The sequence below is a fragment of the Neolamprologus multifasciatus genome, chromosome 4 (assembly GCF_963576455.1).
Source record: "Neolamprologus multifasciatus chromosome 4, fNeoMul1.2, whole genome shotgun sequence".
NCBI classification, from domain to species: Eukaryota; Metazoa; Chordata; class Actinopteri; order Cichliformes; family Cichlidae; genus Neolamprologus; species Neolamprologus multifasciatus.
The window spans coordinates 10,245,842-10,261,171 of NC_140442.1; the positions used below are offsets into that span (position 1 = coordinate 10,245,842).

At 37.9% G+C, this 15,330-nt stretch overlaps 1 protein-coding gene across 1 annotated transcript in view; it reads left to right on the forward strand.

Annotated features, from left to right (window-relative positions):
- The first annotated feature begins 2,162 nt into the window (after positions 1-2,162).
- Positions 2,163-15,330, forward strand: part of hs3st2 (heparan sulfate (glucosamine) 3-O-sulfotransferase 2) — a 29,457-nt gene continuing 16,289 nt past the window's right edge. Inside the window, exon 1 of the mRNA XM_085157509.1 lies at positions 2,163-3,242. Coding sequence (XP_085013635.1) covers positions 2,734-3,242 — 509 coding nt within the window. The 5' untranslated portion in view covers positions 2,163-2,733. The remainder of the gene's footprint in view (positions 3,243-15,330) is intronic.

The window sequence follows — 15,330 nt, forward strand, 5'->3', positions numbered from 1 at the left end:
TTTTCCGTATTTGAGCTGAAATCAGAGAGACTAATGTGGAAAAAAGGCAAAAGCAAATGCATTTCTGAGTTGCAAATGTTTTTTGAGCTGGTTACATCCCTGGACACCATCCAACATCAGCTTCAGGTGAACCGATTCTGTCTGGTAAGCAGCACAGGGGGGCTGACAGATTATTTCATTAAAAAATGTTCAGCTGCAGTAGAAGTAAAAACTTGCCACTTGTTTCCAAAAACACAGCAAAGCAGCATGGTGGAAAACCCCAAGGAGCCCTGAATGCAGTCTGTTTATAAAACAGCACTGAGTCTGCTGTGTGTCAATATCTCCAAAATGTATGTGGATGTTTTCTGAATTAATTAATAAGCAAGTTATTCAAAATCTCTGCAAAAATCTCTGAATGGGCAACAGGTGCACTGGAAGAAAAGCTCCAAAGAACAAATATAATTCCAACACACTCTCTCACTTACTGCTGATACATGTATTTTAAAAGGTACCATACAAAGACAGTGTCCATATATTCACACACACCCAATCAGGCCATACTGGTTGAATAATACATTTATACACCATTAATCAGACAAAAACATCAGTTTAACAATGCTAATCAAAAATACACATAGCCTTTTTTCTCCTCTACACAAACATCTGCATAGGTCAAAGGTAGCAACAAACAATATAAACCCAATGGCAATCCCACATTGACTAAATCTATTAGCTGTAAGCAATGTAAGCAGGAGGTATATTCAACCATTCTGCGTATTAATTAATAAAAACTGGCTGTTTTTCTGTGCAACGTGATCCCTATTTACATATTTATTTTAAATTAAAGCAGCAAGTTAATGATTAAGTAAGGGAAAAATATACTATATACACATGTACATACTGAGTGTGACCTTTTAGTTCTGTGTGCAGTTTAAGAGTTAGAAAATGCATATACTCAATATTAAGCTTCTGCCTCATTCTATTTATGAGGAATTTCACCTTCACCTCCATGCACCTAGCTGCTATTTAGTTTTATGTATTACGGTTTGAGTACACTTTTATCATTAAAATCCTTTATAAAACTAACTTTTTCACTTTGGTGCTTCACTCTTTTGTAGACTCTGTGCCTTGAAGCAGCAGCTCTATGTTGCTACATAACTCAGCTCTGAATATCTCCCCTTCCAACCATTTCACACCCTTTCTGTTGCTTAGACTGTGCTTCAGAGGACACCGATACAACACACAGCTGCTACAAATGGATCCCAAACTTCATGAAAAAGGCAGGGATGCATCTGCACAAGGCTGGAGACGGAAACAGAATAGTAATATATTACATTGATATTTTTGCTTTAGAAACCTATCCACTCCTACATATTTAAACAAACTTTAACCATGACACTGAAAGAGACAAATATCTTTGCATTCCACCCCACATCCAGTTTTTTTATTGTAGCGACACCGTGATCTAATGCTCAGGTGTGCATATAGAAAACACTCGACATGTAGAGAATTCCACTCAACCTTGATTAGTCATTTTGCTTAAAGTAGAAGTTAAATATGTAACGCACAACAGGAAACTTATTTTATGGTTTTGGAAGCAGCTGTGAACAGCTTTAAAGTCAAAGTGTTGGCTCTAGGAGATCTGAGCCACCATACACATTAATTCGGGCCCAGAATAGATTAAGTTCCGGTTTATTTGGTTCATTTTTGGGTAACAAGAAAATTGCTACAGCTTGTTTGTCATCCAGATCTGGCAAATGGGAGGGGGCTATGCAGGCTGCATTATTCCACACAGTATGTGGTCTGTGCTGCCTAAGATGGGGTGGTGAAAAGAAAGAGCACAAAAAATATAACCCAGATTTAAGCAGCACACAAAATAATTTCATGAAATTAACTTTGTGAGTCACCATGGCTGCAACAAGTCTTTCCCACCCATCTTCATCACTTTTTAATTTCCTCTAACTCTGTTTTCCTCGCCTAAATGTTCCACATATTATATAAAATATTTTTCCCAAGTTGCTTAGTGTCAAACTTTTAGGGCAGATTTACAAGATATTATGAAGCTACACGTCATCATGGGCTCAAGTTTCAATAGGCTCAACCACAGTTCACCTTTTGCACGCACTTATAATGAAACCCACGTTGAAATGATCCCCTGCCTGAAATATTTGGGATGTTCCTTTAAAAGATAAACGTATATAGAATTATGATCTTGTGCATGACGTCAGAGGGTTGATTAAATATTTATACCTGGTAGTCTAAGTGCATATATCTTCACAACTTCATTATGAAAGGGAGAGGCGCGCCACGCATCAAAATCCCCACGAAGGCAAGCGCGCTGCAAAGAGTTTCAGAGACACCGGGGACGCCTTGGACTTTTTCTTCTTTCACACAATTGACACAAGAGAAAAAGAGAAGGAGGGTAATGATGGGCGTCGAATTCCTTCGGTATACGTTTCGAGACAGTGCCATCAGTAATTGATCCAAATGACTCTCTTCAAACTACTTAAGAACAAGTTGTTTAAAGGAGTGACCCATTTTTTTCTCTCTCCGCTGTGATCATATTCGGCTGGGCAGCCTATGAAAAGAAATAACACGACTTGTGCGCAGCTGATGCCTCCAAGAAACCACCCCTATCCTCATATGCCAGCCTGTCTGACTTTGGAACCCACATTACTACCGGACTCCGACCGCCGACCAACAGAGGAGGCAAGCTCCATGGAAAATCATGCAGGACTTTGAACCCATGGAGACATGGCACATAGGTTCCTTTCATCTGCGAACAGATTCAGCGCCAGATTCGCCTTCATATTCACCGTGTCACTGTCTTGCACCTATTTATGCTATAATATCATTTTTTGTCGCGGCACAATCATGACAAATCAGGGCTACGAGGGGAAACGGTGTCCGCCAGGCAAGAACGCAGGAGGGAAGAAACTTCTTGGAAAATTGGACCACTGCGCTTTGCTGAAAGCCAGGTCCACACTGGATGAGTCTGCTGCCCAGCGAGGAGCAAGCGATCTCCGCGAACAAAGTAAAGCCCCCTCTTCTGACAGTCACTGGACTGACGCGAAGTTGAAAAACATGAGTGTTGCGCAAAAATATGGGAACAAGAAGCTGCCCAACGCGCTAATAGTCGGTGTAAAGAAAGGAGGAACCAGGGCGGTGTTGGAGTTCATCCGGATACATCCAGATGTGCGCGCACTTGGAACAGAGCCGCACTTTTTCGACAGAAACTATGACAGAGGATTAGATTGGTACAGGTGAGAAAAACGAAGCAAACACTGAAAACTAATTGTTCTTTCACTAAGATAAGCACGTTTACATTGTTGTCATCGATATGGCCAAATATCGCACATCTTTAATTTTGTCTTTATGACTTGCGATTTATGATACGGGAGCTCTTCCAGGTCCATTAAAGTGGATTTCTGGAAAGCAAAATTGCGTAATTAAAGCACTTATCATTTGCTCTCTGTTAAATAAGCTAAAATTAATTTGAAGGAGCTTAGTTGATGGGACTACAACACACACAAACACATACACATGTTGTGTATTACAAACACACCTACACCAGCTTCTAAGGACATACACTGGCTCTACTTTTTACAAGGTGTAATGTTATGTTTTTTCAGCCATGCACATGTTAGCTGTCAGAACTCCATGGTGCTGAGCAGACAGCGCCATGAGGCTGATGTAGACTGATGCAGTTCACACACATACACACACATCACAGTCAACACCACAGTTGACAAAGGCAGCCCGCAGCTCCTTTCAAACAGGCTGCACCAGAGCACAGAATGTTCTTGCATTGGCAGGTGAAAGGACCCACAAGCGCAACAAGCCCAGGGCTCATCTCTGCCTACAGGTGTGTTGTGTTCACTAGATTCCCATCTGCATGGCCTTTTATAAATCTGACACGACACCTTTCTGACTTGTTTTTAACCCACAGAGCATTTCCAAATCTTAAACTCTAAGAAACAAATTGATTATAAAGCAGAAAGTAAAAAGTATCCTCAAAACCAAAAGCAGAAGTCTGCAAGTGTTTCCCCAAAACTGCTCGATGGTTGTTGTCTCACATCACATCGCACTGTTGAAGCTCATCTTCCCAAAAACGTACCTACTATGGCATCAGCACTGTGCATGCCATTGCTTGCAAAACAGGGAGGAAGTCTGTTCTCAGGCTGCACTGCAGGAATGAACACCACGGACTGCAGCAAATTATCATGTATATGAGTATCTCTCCATCACGGCAGTTCATGTTTTCTCAGATGTCTTCAGACATGCAGTTTGAGACATTTTTTGGCTTTTAGCAGCAAGATTAAAGCACATTCATAAAATCTGCATGTTAAAGTTTTGGACAATAAAATCTCTTGTTTAACTTGAATTTGAGCTGCTAAAAGCTGTAAGATTGATTGACTGGCAGCTAATTCTTAAAATAACTCATGTTAACGTCTTTTAACTTGAAATTTTCACATCTCTGGAATTAACTTATAATTTTAATGCTACTACAACTACTATTACTACTACACCAACATTTTTATTTTTTACAGTACATCCAATTCACTATTAGGTCATCATTTCACACCAGATTTTTCCCCTTCCTAAAATTAAAGTTGTGTATGAAGTTGCAAAATAAAAAAATATAGCCCCTACCAAAAATATCATCATCTGTGGATTCCACATAGAATATGTTGGAACTCCATATTTATAATACGTGTGTTTTTCTTGAATACTGTATGAACAAATTGTAGTGATGCAAACATAAGAGAACCGTCAACACACACACACATACACATACATACACACACCTACACACACACACATGCGCGCACAATGATGGCCTAAAGACTTCTAATACAATGGAATTATCACAAAAGCAGATTCCTACTGATGCAAAGAGAACTGAAAATCCTTTTCATCCCAATCTAGTGAACCAGAGGCTAATATTAAAAAACTTATCACAGAAAGACATAAAAGGTAACACAGAAACCCCCAGCAATGTTAAAATAGTAAACCTTTAATTATTTAACAATATTTTCACATTACTAAAGACTTTACCACTTTTTGAGATTGATCTTAGTTTTCCTTTCATTTGTTATGAACCTTATATTGTGACTTAATTGTGTTTGCATGCTCATGCAACTTAATTTTGAAACAGTGGGGTCGAACTTTCTAACCAGTTTCTTTATGGACATGGAGTCTTTATTGTTGTGTGTTTTGCAAATCAAATTGATTTATAAATAATGCATTCACAAACAAAGGATCTTGGAAACAGTTAAAGAGCATGAGGTGATAAGATGGCTAAACACTTCAGCAAGCACTGAGTAAACTTTCAGAAAGGCCCAGAAGATTGCATCTTTTCATTGCTGAAACTGGTGGCTAATTTATGAAAACACTTGCACACAACACAGTGTAGACATAATGCAACTGAGCCAGACGCACATAGTATATTCATACACAGACCTTACAATAACAAGCATTGACACAGCAACAACAACAATACAATTACAGAAAAACCAAACATCTGAATTTCAATACAAAACAATAAAGCTTCTGACCCTCTGCTAGTCCATTGCTTACTACAGCAACCTCCCATTGTCTAAATATGGCATTTAATACAGCTTAATGATACACAACAGTAACTGTTCACATCATTAGTACGCAAACTGCCATACTAGAAGTTCTGCTCCTGAGTCACTGAGTCACTCCAAATCTACACATAAATAAACCGAGGTCTCTCAGTGATATGATGCACTTGTAGAAAAATTACAAAGCTAAAATGTTGCACACTTGTGGCAAACGGACAGTTCATATACACGAGATAACAACTTAATTAATTTAAACTTTGTGTCCAAGGTATTGTTTAAGGCTAACACAACTATTATTCAACTGGATTTTACTGAGTTACTGAGGGATGTTCATTGTATAAGACTGGCCCTCGGTGATTATGTGTCACAATGTTTGGGTTTTTGGCAGCACATCAAATTTCATTTAATTGTGGCATTTCTCTCCAAAGGCAAAGAAGACAATGCATTTATATAGGCTGTATGCATTTTCCTTGAAAAGAACAGAGCACTCTCCAGAAACAAAATGTATCAACTGGCATATTTGTTTATTACTGTGTGTCAAAAACAGCTGTTTTTTTAATTATAGTAAACAATACATTATAATTAATTTGTAATTATCATAAACAATAATACAATCTGGTCCCAACTAATCAAAATGTTACACCAGACGTTCACAACACCTAGCAAAACTTTGCAAGCGATAGCAGGTTGTACTCAGTCATCGTTTCTCCGGCTTTAGCCAGGACGTTAAACAAAATAAACTCTGCACAAGTTTAAACTGACTTTTGTTCGTTAAGCAACAAATACAATACAAAACATCTGCGTGTTTAATACCTGCAATGATTAATTCAACAAGCAAACTAATTTGCAATAAAAAAAAACTGAGGTGAGATGTAATTAAATATCCATAAAATAAAATTTTAAAGAGTAGTGTTTAGAAATCCACAGTAATAATAAAAGCACTCAAATTCAGAGTAGACAATGAGACAAACTGAAAATGCCACAGCTTGTGGTATCCCCTTTATTCAAGAGCAAGCTGCCCACTCTAGCCTATCCAAGTGAATATTAATAAGCCATTGCAGTTTAATTTAAATATATATTAATATATTGGACAATTTTATTGAATAGATCATACCTCATTTGATTTTTTTATAATAAAAAATATATATAATAATAATCAGTTGCTTTAATAAGTAGCTCGATTCTTATAGTTATGAATTAGTTTGTGATTTTGCACTTTGGTGAAAATTATTTTAAAAGGACATTTTATGATGTCATTCTTGGCTTTAGGACATTTCACAGCCATTTTTACTGTTTGCTTAGAAATCAAATGATTCACTCAAAAAATATTAAATTTTGATGAAAAAATTTAAGTGTCAGACATGTTTGAAATGAAAAGCAAAAATAAACCCATCATTAATATTTGAGAAGTTGTAAATGAGCATATTTTACCCACATTAGTCATGTGGCTCTCCATTGCTGATTTAAAGTAAAGGATTTTGAAAGCTATTGCTTGACTTTCCATTACAAAGGTTTTCTATTTGGACAAGAGTACTGAGCCACGTATATGTTACACCGGTGTTTCCCAATCACTGTGTGCTGCGAGAAATGATCAGGTGTGCCGTGGAAGATTATCTGGCTCCACCTGATTAGTACTCTAAGCAATTGGCGTGAGTAACGGGCAGAACGATTACTTTCTCTTCCACAGGAGGGCAGTACAACTACCTGCTCTAATTAAATGGGTTACTAACTGCCAGTAAAACAGAAGAAGATAAAGAAGAAATTACACCTGTGAGATGCAACACGCAATAGATTAGTATTTGAAAAGAAAAAGTAGTCAATCTGACTTGGGTCCTGGAGGAAATTCCAACCCTAGCATGAGTAGTGGTCAGAAGAAAGGTAAAAGGGTATACTGGGGACAAACTGAACCAGTTCCACTATACCAGATACGCAGGAAAAAATCAAGCTTTTTGTTTGGTGGTGTGCCGTGTGATTTTTCTAATGTGAAAGATGTGCCGTGACTCTAAAAGGTTGGTTACACCCACACACTGTACGTGGTCTGCCAATGAGTTGCTGTGGTTCCTAAACACTTCCACTTTGCATCAACGCTGCTTACAGTTGATTGTAGACTAGCTAAAAAGGGAAGACAAAGTGACTTGTAATCACGACTCCCTATTATGGTACTCAAATTCACTGATCTCCTTAGAACCATTCCAATCTATTTTTTGTTGTATTTACTTATTTATGTATTTATTTTTACAAATGTTTACCAAGGCAGAACTTGTTGAATGTTTTTATCTGTGGCAAATAGGACTGAAAAACACCTGAATTTAAAGATTAAGAAATACAGATACAGCCATTCAAAATAGCCAGAGGTCAGCTGGCAGCTGGGAGTCACCCCTCCTTCCCTTGGGAGGGATCTAAATTTCACTATATGTCCTTTTCACTTAATTGCAAAATGTCAAAAGAGATTTCTCTTTCTTAAACGTTGACTTGAATTGTTCGCTATAGATGTTTTCCTCAGTATTATTGTATGGTTTTTACCTTCTATAAGAAGGTAATTGAAGGCATTGAAGCCACTGTTTCGATTTGGTGATGTATATAAAAAAAACTAAATTGAATTTCACATTCTTTTGATAGCTTTCATTGTAACCCACCCGATAATACAAAAGGTTATGTTTTGAAAATAATAAGTTTTATTAAATAATAAAACTTTCCAGTCAGTTTGCCTATTTATACATTTTATACTGCAAACCACTAAAACGATTTCCTGGAAAATGAAATACAGAAAAATATTATTCTTGCATACAAGCTTCCTCGTAGATCCCAAGCCAGATGTGGAGGTCATTTCTGAGACTGGTAAACTTAATTTTCCATTTAGCTTATTGTTTGCTGGGTTATTACTTCTTCAGACCTCTGTTATGATTAGGAGCATTTTTTCCTGTTAGGTTGCAACTGATTATTTTGATGTATTCTTTCTTTTTTCTTTTAAGGTTTCCTTAAATTTTACAAAAGTCTCGAGTGACCCATAATTTCTCTATATTTTGCATATAGAGTAGCGGCTTTCACCTAGTTTCTTTTTTACGTGCTCTCCAGACTTTATGAATGTATTTCAAAGCTGTTCTTTGGACAGTTCCTACTTTATAAGTCATTTTCAGTCCTGTACCTTAGAGGGTGGTGTCTTTCCAAGCTCTACTTTTAACCTTGCAACCACAAAAATGTAAGTGTATTAGACCAGTGTTAACTTGACATATGTGTGTGGGTGTGTAACTCTTGTCAGCTGTTTGGACTTTGGGGTTTTGTGGGAGCTGTCTTTGGAATTGTGGGACAACACTGACCAAACAGAAGCAACCTCATGGTGCATTCCTGTTTGCTTGTCTGCAGAAGGCTCTTATTCACATCATTAACAGGTGAAATGAAGCTCAGCAGATGAATGCGCTAAAATGAGAAACGCAAAAATCCCTCATTTGAGCTTGTAATAAAATTCAGGAAAATACAAAGAAGATCATTGTTTTCATAACAGTGTTCTCTAAATACTTTCTGTCAAAGATTCCTGGAATACCATTTACATGTGTTAAAATCAGGGGTTGGAGAGCTGTTTGAATGTAATGTGTGATGAAGGAATCCACTGAGACAGTCTGCACTCTCTTACCTGTGTGTAAAAGTTCGTTTTGGCCTTAAAATTAACTCAGTGATCAGAGATGTGCAGAACTTGAAAGGAGAGTTAAAAACAAAAACAGGCAGTTAAGATAACACAATCCATTCTTTATTAGTAAAATACTATTAAGACAAACTGTCAATAATATAATAATATTCTCTGGGGGCAGAGAGCGCTGTTTGCTTAGTTGCTCATTAAGACTGGGTTGATCGCTAATAACTGTTATTGCTCTCCTACTCTCAGCACATGAAGATTTCACTTAAAACGAACTAACTAAATAAATAATTAAAGACTGCAGGTTGGACACTTATTGGCAGGACATGTACCCATTGTTGCATTTGGAGTGTGTCTTTCACAGCACAAAATGTTTGGAGTAGAGTATTAAACTAAATCACCAAAGTGATATGTTAAGAAACAGACAACTTGACTATGCAGGCAGGACTGTGACCACTAATGTGGAACTCGTAAATGGCAAGGATTACCAGTAGTTTTAAGCAGAGTGCCAGAGTTTCGTGGTTCTCTCCTACAGCAGCATTTCACTGACCTTATTAATCTATCAAAATGTTTAGAACAAAGCGCCACATCCTTCTGCCAGAAATACACACGTGTACTACATATTATTGCGCAAGTAGTGCTCGTGTAGCAAGCCTGTAAATGAATGTGCCTCCGTTTTTCCAGAATACTGCTTAGGGGTGTTACTACTCATGTCGTCCACGTTGCAGGCGGGGGATATCATTACGGTCAGGTTTCCATCATGGTCCTGTCAGGGACCATGATGGAAACCTGACCGTAATGTACCTGTACCTGTAATGTAACATGATAGCATCACACAGTTGCGGTTGGGCTCATCTATGATGTGAGTAATCCATTCTGCCATATCCTAAAAGATCTCAACCAAGTATTGATCTGGTGATCTGGAGTGCAGTGAACTCACTGCCATGTTAAAGAAAACGGTTTGAGATGATTTGAGCTTTGTGACAAAGATGCTTCTGGTAGCAGTCATCAGAAGATAAATACACAGTAATCGTGAACTCATGGACATGCTCAGCAACAACACTGAGGTATGCTGTGGCGTTTAAACCACGATTTATTTTTTTAATGCCAAATAAAAACAAAAAACTTGGTTTGATATTGGTACAGATCAGCTGTTATGTGTTGAGTGTTACCCTTCCTTCCAAAGGTTGCAGCAGAAATTGACACTAATCAGACGGGGCAACATTTTTCCTTTTATTTTCCAGTTTTTGGTGAGCCAGTGCAAATTTTTGTCTCAGTTTCCTGTTTTTTGGTGTGATCCCCATCTTCATAACATTGTTCTAACAAGTGGCTATTTGATTTATTGTCGGCATCCTCTCAGCCTAAAGTAATCTGGCCAGGCTCTGACCTTTGGCATCAACAAGTTATTTTCACCCAGATAACTGCTGCTTCCTAGATATTTTCTGTTTTTCAGACCAGTCTCTGTAAACCCTAGAGATCGTTGTGTGAGAAAAATCCCAGTAGATTATTTTCTGAAATACTCAGCCCATCTGGCATCAACAACTCTGCCATGTTCAAAGTCACTTGAACCTTTCTTCCAAATTCTGATTCTTGGTTTGAATTTCAGTTGTTAATTTTGACCATGTCTACATGTCTAAAGATGTTGCTGCTTTTAATTGGATGATTAGTTATTTGCATTAATAAGCAGTTGTACAAATTAGCAAAGAGGTGTACCTAGTAAAATAGCCAGTACATGTATATGTAAAAATGCCTTTAAAATTGGGAACATCCTTTTTTGAAGATGCTTTAAAAAAAAAAATCATAGATCGTTTTCTTTTGTTTCTTCTATTTACATTCATTCTCAGCAGCTTATAACTGAGAAACAGTCAAAAACATAGAACATGTGAGATGAAATTAACTCCCCTAAGTTTCAGTAGAGTGGCCAGTTGTTTTGCACAGTCTGTCTTGTTACATTAAGCGTGTGACAGACCATTTAGGCTCAGAAGAAAAATGGTTCAGTGTTCATTACTGTGCTTCCTGAACAGAACACACACATGGCCTCATTTATTTTGTGTGAGGGTACTCGCATAACCATACAGAACCTGATGAAACACACATTTCTCTGCCACCAATTTCCTCACACGTTTCTCACCACTTTCTCCATTCTCGCAGAATCATAAAGATCAAACAAAAAAACCTTGCCATACACCATCAAGACTTAAAAGGGCATCTCAGCTCTATTGATTTCACAGGAGTCAGAAGCACTTCCAGTTGCTTCTCTGAAAAGTGTTGAAATTGTACAAGAGGCTGCATCTACAAATATTCTCCTGGTCCACATTAATTGGCTCGGGGAGGCAGGGAACTCTGGAACAGTATCATCAGAAAGGTTGATGAGGACAGAAAGTTAGATGGTTCTCATTTAACACAGAAAACTACGCATTATAGACTGAGGGATGGTCAAGTCTAACTCTGCATTATTAATAAGCTGTCTTTATTCTAGCGCAGCTCAGAGACATGCAGTGGTTATCATTAATTACCGAACTACTTTTTTTGCGTAGACAGCCTGAATCAAGAGAGTGCACTTTTATCCTTATAGAAAAGTTCAGGATATAATCTGATCATGCATAAACTCAGCATAGATCAAGGTATTGTGCTGAAAAATCACATTTTCCACCAAAACTTTATTAATTATTGATTAGTAAGGAGTAAATCAGTTCAACCTGCGGCAAGATGCATAAAACTATGTGAAAATTCACTAGTTAGAGTCAGATGTGTGTTATTTGTGTCATCAGTTTTATAAAATTAATAATAATTTTTATAATGTCAGCTGTTGTGAAATTTTACACAAGTGCCCAAAGGTGATTTTCACTCCTGTCTTTTGTTGGAAATGCCTGCAGAAACTCCTATACTATTTGCAAGTAACTATATAATTTGTTGCACAGTTACTGCAATTAAAAACAGGCTGCTTCCCTGTATCAGGGACAGACGAAAACTACTGAAGGATAAAAAATAATGGAGGATATTAGTTCTCTAAGTTTTGAGCGAAGGATGCTGGCAGAGGTAAAGAAAATGATGGGGGGGGGGGGCATGGTCTTACACATCTAAGGTCCACACATTCTTCATTTTTCAATATTCCTAGTTCATGAGGAAACTGGAAGAATTAAAAGCATATTTTTTGTGCACATGCTTCAGTCATACATCAAGCCCCAGACCGGTTAGCTTCTGGTCCAGACAGAAATATCTGTTACCATGACATTTTCTGCAGATTCAGTCCCCTGATAATGTATTATAACTTTAGTTAAACCCCGGCTTTCCTGTAAGATAGACTGTTGTGAAATTCATTCATATGATCCTCAAGAAGAATTCTAATAACTTCCCTTGGCTATCCTTGTGGCAGAAGCTTCCAGAATGTATCACTACAAACTAAATTTAACATAACTAGAAAGAGTCGAGGATTTCTTGCAAATATTACCACATTTGTTAAGAAACAAAAGAAATGACCAAAATTAATGACTCAAAACCATCTGAGAATTGTTGCGGGATTTGGTGTCCGCTCTAATTTAATCCAGAGAGAGAGAGACGTAGACAACTTCCTGCTCATCATTTATAGGTTTGCAGTTCATCAGACCAGATACACCTGTGGGATGATCGTAAGTAACAGATAAACCAGTAGGGGAAGGGAAGACTCAACACAGGTCAAGCAAACCAGCCTCAAAATTTGCTAAACATGGTGAACAATGTTGTCCATATATTTCATACTGTCATTTCGATAATGTAAGCAGTTTTCTTAGGCTTAATCTCAACGCATGACCCTGGATGTGAATCCTTGTCACCAGAGTCAACGTCCTATATATTGTGCACCCATCATTTACTCCCTCTTATGTACCATAAAGAACAGAATACTAATTTTTCAGCCCAACTTATTTGATGCCTTTTACAGAAAATAATCAGGTAAGCTTGTTGTTTACTGGTACACACTATTTTTTATTAGATGATTTGAACATAAACTTCAGCAAAACCTTTAATTGTTCTAAGAAACAAGTAGTGCTATTGAAAATATATTGTTTGTCAAGCAGCACATGTCTGACAGTGATCAGACATGTGCTGTAGTGATATTGAAAATATATTGTTTGTCAAGCAGCACATGTCTGACAGTGATCTGACTGTGCCGTTAGATGCATAGAAAACAGTACATATATATTCTAATTTTTAGTTTCAGTCATCCCTCTACTAAATAGTAGGATTCAAATTACTATCATTTGACATTATGATTGTGGAAATATTTTGCTGTCAGCAGTCTTTAGCTCACTTTTAGTAATCGTCAGCTTGTTAACTTTCTCCTCTTGGCTAACCCAGTGTGTCCCTGCTGAGCAGGGATCAAATCCTGTCTGAGCTTCCTCTTCTGCCTTTGCTCTCTCCTTTTGTAGTTTCCCATCATCTAAGTAAACATCGAAAAGCTCTAAAGGTGTGGAATGTGCTTCTCGTCATTTATAAATATCCTTGACTGTCACATTGCTAGAGGCTATACTGTAAACTCAGAGAGAACTGCTAAGGGCTTCTGTGTTGATGTAAATTCATGGCATCTTGATTCATGTCAGTTAAGATGGTGCTGCAAAGATGAACAACTAGGTGAGAAGCTGAGGGGAAGTGTGAAGGGACAAAATGTAATCTGCTTATCAGTGAATAAGACATTCACAATGTCATAATGTGGGGTTTCATGTAAATTCAAAGATACTAAAGCAGTTTTTTTGTAGATATACAAATAACGCAAAAAATATGAATACAGCAGTTCATCAGCTGGAACTTCAGCAACAGCCCAACTGCTTTAAATTCATTTTTAAGAGTTTAAGAAATATATAGAATGAGCTGTAATCCTCCGGTGAGAATATGCAGTTTAGGATTTCAGAGGCTTTCCTGTCTGTCTCAGTGTCTTTCAGTGTCCATGGATACTTTGCCTTGCCACATGTTAATGTGACAGCTCGTAACTCAGTTCAATTGAACGTGTTATTGCTCAAGGAGAGCAAGTGTCAGTCATTTCCCTCTGCAGGCCAAACCATGAATAATTGTTATTTCAAGGAAAACAGGGGTCTTGAGTTGAAATGACAGCAGTTCAATAGGATTTTGTTTAAGGCTAAAAATTTCATGCATTTTTTACAGTGCTGCAGTCCTGCATTGTACAGCATTAGATATGTTTTAATTTTATAATGTAGCTGACAACATGCCTGGTGTCAAAATGAACCCCTGCTGCAACACATCTGACTCAGTTAGTCTGCTGTTTTCAGCCAATTAAATTAGAGAAGTAGATGCTTGATTCTCAGGACACTGAATTGTTATTCACCTCTTTGCCTCACGTAGCCGAAGCTGGCCGCAGGTTTGCTGTAATCGCCTTGACTGCCCTTTGTTAACGCTTAATAGACTTTTGAGGTGGCAGGCTTCTGTTGCTGGTGATTAATGATCAGATGTCATCACAGCTGTAATCGAAGTGAGTGATAGTTTAATAATAGAGCCGCCTCACCAGTGGAGACTGGATCTGTGCTGTCATATCAGGAAAAAGGAAGATGCCATTTTTAGGAAGCGCATTGTCACAGACATTATGAGAATCACGCAGCATAAGAACATTTTCTCTGCACAGTCTACCTGTGTAATACAAAGTGCTAATGGATTTAGACGCCATGGAGCAGCTCTGTGCATCTGTGGTATTGGCTTTTCAGGACATTTCAGGACAAATGGTTTGTACAGTTCAAAGAAATCATGCAAACAAAAAGATCTGAAAACACTGGAACCTGTTTTTTTTATTATTTCCAATTGGACAACTCAAGTTTGAACTGATTAATTTATATCAGTAGCAGAACATTGTTAGTTTGGAGTTCATGCTCCATAAATATGTTGCATATAAAACTGAAGAGAGTAGCCTACGGGTAGATGATGTGGTGGTGGAGGGGTTGTATGAAGAAGAAACTTAAACAATCTGCGAAACTGGATACTTGCATTCAATATATGACATGAGGGCGATCGTGGCTCAAGAGTTGGCAGTTCGCGATATGGCAGCCTTGCTTCTGTCAGTCTGCCCCAGGGCCTCCACCAGTGTGTGAATGAGAGATTGTAAAGTGCTTTGAGGGCCCCAAAAAGCGCTATATAAATGCAATCCATTAT